This window comes from Phanerochaete carnosa, assembly GCF_000300595.1.
Source record: "Phanerochaete carnosa HHB-10118-sp unplaced genomic scaffold PHACAscaffold_1, whole genome shotgun sequence".
NCBI classification, from domain to species: Eukaryota; Fungi; Basidiomycota; class Agaricomycetes; order Polyporales; family Phanerochaetaceae; genus Phanerochaete; species Phanerochaete carnosa.
In genome coordinates, this window is record NW_006767628.1 from 5,255,694 (window position 1) to 5,259,516 (window position 3,823).

Here is a 3,823-nt window from a genome sequence, read left to right on the forward strand (position 1 = left end):
CTCGACTCCTTTGCGTCGTGCAACGCGCTGCTTCGAAGCATCCCAGCTCTGCGTCGTCGTTGGCGAGCCATGCTACCGGCCCTTGCTGCGAAGAGCTCGATTTCCATGTATAGCCCCTCATCGTAGCGCAGGGACTTCAGATACCTCGCATCACCCAAAGATTGCGCCAGCTGCACCGGCCAGGGTGATCTTTCGTAGGCCAGTCTGGTCACCGCGCGCACTCCCATCTTGAACAGTGAGTGTAGTCGTTATCGATTGGTTCAGCCTGTCACTCACAGCTTGTTGCAGCCACGGGCTCCTTCAATGCATTATCGCACACCCACGCTTAAACCCTAGCCTTGCTCGCTACGTAATGACACAATCCCGGTCGTCCTTCCTGACTTGCTGTCCCGGGGTGCACATCCCTCGGGTGCGACGCTCTCCCTCCAATGCAACGATGTACGCCTCCCGAGCGCGAACCTTTCTTGTTTTCAGAGTGTCCCATCTGGCTGTCCAGGGCTAGATGAGAAAGCCAGTTCGGAACGGCGGCGGCACTAGGAGCGCACTGTCATCGTACTGTTCTACGGCTCAGAGTCTAGGCAGGCAGCCGACGCTGTCGCGTCCGCAAAGAGAGAGAGCGACACAGACACGCCGACGCGCGCGGCACTGGGGTATAACGGTCCTATGACAGCTTCGCGGGCTTTAGACCTCAGCTCTCCGACCTCTTGCAGCCGAAGAAGCGCATATCAAGCGTCACTATTACCGAAAAGCGAGAGGAAGTGAGTGTGCAAGAGCGGCGTCGAGCTGGTCAACGCCGGGATCGCGCCTGGTTCGCTTCGGACGTAGAACGAGCCGAGCCAACACCTGCGCTTCGAGGCTCTCAGCCCCCGCTGGGTTCTTCGCACCCTTGCCCGCAGCCAGGAGGAACGCGACGACTGGGCGACCGCGATTCGCAATGCCAGAACGTCGCCGCTAAAATCACTCAAGGTCGTGCGCCCGAAGCCGACGCCGGCCCCGCATTTCTCGATGAGCCACTTCCAACATGCGCGTCAAGGTCTGCAGTACGCGTAGCGTGGGCGGACACTTGGTTGGCATTCAGTGGTGGCACTTTTGCAAGCTTCGAGGGCGGTGTACCTGCCACCGTCACCCTACCGAAGTAAGCCACATCTCCGCTGTTGGTTATCAGCGCTGACAATTACCTCTAGATATTCTTTGGGTACTAGACGGCACGAACTTGGTGTAGGACCACGGGTTTGCTGCGCCGCTCGAACCTCCGGCCACGACGGTGACGTTCTCGGATCTCATCTCTATCACCCTTTAGTTCGTAGCCTTCGAACATCTCAACAAGAGCATTCAGGCCTAGGCACCTCCGTCGTTTCTGATCGCTAGCGACGAGACGAGACGACAGCGGTCCAGAGCTACTGCCTATTCGCCCCCAACGCCACCCATGGCCACCCGCGAACTAACCGACAGCCTAGACGTGCTGAGCGCGGCCGAGGATCTCGCGATGTCGAGCAGCCTGCTGCCGACGTCGATTCTTGCCGCGGTCGTCGCAGTACGGTGATGGAAATGGCTTCTGCTCCCCACGACCGCGGCCTACGCGATGCCGGTGAGGACCGAGACGGGCGTCGTTCAGTCGGCCAGAGTGGAAGTGTCCGCGGTAATCATTGGCAGCTGGATAGAGAGCGTACCATTCAAACTGGGAAGTCGAGGATAGCGCATGGTTGATTCGTAGTCGTGTTTTCTGTAACTTACTGGTGGAATTAGGGCAAACAAAGTTAGAGGACAAGGGATCTACATGTATTATATTATATGTGCACATTTCACAGGTCTTGGATCTGATTATCTGAAGCTCAAGAGATGGCTAAAGGGCGCTTGCGGATCGCTAATACGCGCTCATGCGTCTGGACCCGGAGAACCCCATACCGTTTCGTCTGTGTGCTAAGCTATGGTTTCTGTAATTCGGACGCCAGCGGGGATGAAAAGCCGAAGCAAAATCTTTCAAAGTGATTGCGTTCGTGCAAGTTATTCATTAGACCACGAAATATTGATATGACAGCCCCAGTGGCATTGTATTATTACCGGCAGCCCATAGCGGCGGTACCATGAGGAAGCACCTCAAAAATTCTATGTGAGGCAAGACAGCAACCGTCTGAACTGAGCTATCCTCACCATGAGCGCGCTTTGTCTAGTAGCCTGCCGCCCTGTCATGCGTGATACTTAAGTATTCGGTGTCACACTCGGGAGCTGTACAACGATGTCAGCCTACATACAAGGTACAAACGAGGCCAGACCTACGCCGTCGTTAATGACGACCTCGTCTGCTCTCTGTAGAGCAGACTTTGCCTCAGGCGTGAGCATGAGGTTGCTCCTCGTTGCAACAAACCCATAGGCGTGCACCTCGCCGAGCGCGACCGTGAGGTGTCTGACCCATTGACGGCCGCCGGTCGACATCGTATAGGCATGAGCCCGAGTCCCTTGCCCACGCCGCCTTATTTTCCTCGCGCTACGGCGGCACCTGCCTATCCGACAAGTCTGGTGAGGAGCCGAATGCATTGGAGATCATGCCTCAGGTGCGCAGGATCGGGGAGTGCCCGAAGGAATTGCTTCGCCCAGTGTGCCGCATGAGCGAGCCGTCGTGGTACGCATACGGGTCAGCGCAGCTCGGAGATTACAATGAGGTTGTGCATGGTGCGATCAGTGCCGTCGGGGAGAAGAGGTGCAGGCTCGCCTTGGAGGCGAGCTGACCTGGTCAAAGAGCAGATTTTTGGCTGCGAGAGTGTTGATCGGTGCAGGGGGAAAGCTTCACGAGACGTGTCGAACATACTGGCAGCGCATCAGTGGCCGTACGGCGCGCTATCCGCCGGTAACACCCACATGTTCCGGGAGATGAGTCAAAGATCGTGTTCGACCTCGAGACGAAGGTCTTTTATGCTCACGATGTAGCCAAGTCGACGGCCGTCACGTCTCCAGAGTCAAATGTGCACTTGATGCAGGGACGTCTTGACATTGTCCGGCATCGCTTTCCATGAGCTGCACCTTCCGCTGGGATTTATGTGCGGTGAGTTCGTCCCTAAACGAGATCTCGATCGCCTTCAAGGTCGGCTTGCGACGGGTCTTCAGCTGTCCGGATAGACATTCAACTTTCTTCGTACTAGGCCCTTCAGGTACACCTGTCAAATAGAGATCAGCAAAAGACACAGTGCGAAATTGCGCTCCGCTTACATTGACGTCTATATCATCTGTTGAACCAGCAAAAATGGAACGAGACCAGTCTCGATATCGACAAGCGGGGATCGGGCCGCTCGCTGTGCTTCAACAACCTACAGAGAGCTCTCTTGATCACATTGGCACAATAAAGGCACGGAGAGCTGCACCTCGTTTGCATTACGGTACGGCGAGTGGGAGCGAACATACAGACTCTTTGAGTGACCAAGGCTCTCGCTCTGCGGCTTGCACAGAACGCGCCGCCAGCCCAGGAGGTCCATCTCAGGGAAGTATGAGCTTACGCCGAAAATAGTGCGTCACCTGATCTGTCCACCATAGCACCAAAGCAAGTGCCTGCCCCAGTTAGATGCGCTCCGGCTTGCCTGGAACGACGGCCCCGACTTGAGCACGCAGTATGCGTTCGACTTTGGAGCTCCCTGACGGCGTCCCATGACTGTCGTCCCACGTCAGGACGTGTCAGCTGAGAGGCCCCATGTTTCCGCCCGGACACAACGGAGGCAGGGAAGTCGCGGCCAAGGTTCAATATGCCAAATTCAGGTGGACGAGCTTCCGCGCCTGTTACGCTCTGCGCGCTTCGCGCACGTGGCAGCGCCTGGGGTTACCCAAGGCAAGGTCC

General features: G+C 56.8%; 1 protein-coding gene across 1 annotated transcript in view; it reads right to left on the reverse strand.

The window, feature by feature from the left end:
* Nucleotides 1-1,993: 1,993 nt before the first annotated feature.
* Nucleotides 1,994-3,823, reverse strand: part of PHACADRAFT_248521 (uncharacterized protein) — a 2,084-nt gene continuing 254 nt past the window's right edge. Inside the window, exons 2-6 of the mRNA XM_007391074.1 lie at nucleotides 3,205-3,425; nucleotides 2,919-3,152; nucleotides 2,278-2,835; nucleotides 2,152-2,226; nucleotides 1,994-2,096 (exon numbers count right to left, since the gene is read on the reverse strand). Coding sequence (XP_007391136.1) covers nucleotides 2,200-2,226; nucleotides 2,278-2,433 — 183 coding nt within the window. The 5' untranslated portion in view covers nucleotides 2,434-2,835; nucleotides 2,919-3,152; nucleotides 3,205-3,425 and the 3' untranslated portion in view covers nucleotides 1,994-2,096; nucleotides 2,152-2,199. The remainder of the gene's footprint in view (nucleotides 2,097-2,151; nucleotides 2,227-2,277; nucleotides 2,836-2,918; nucleotides 3,153-3,204; nucleotides 3,426-3,823) is intronic.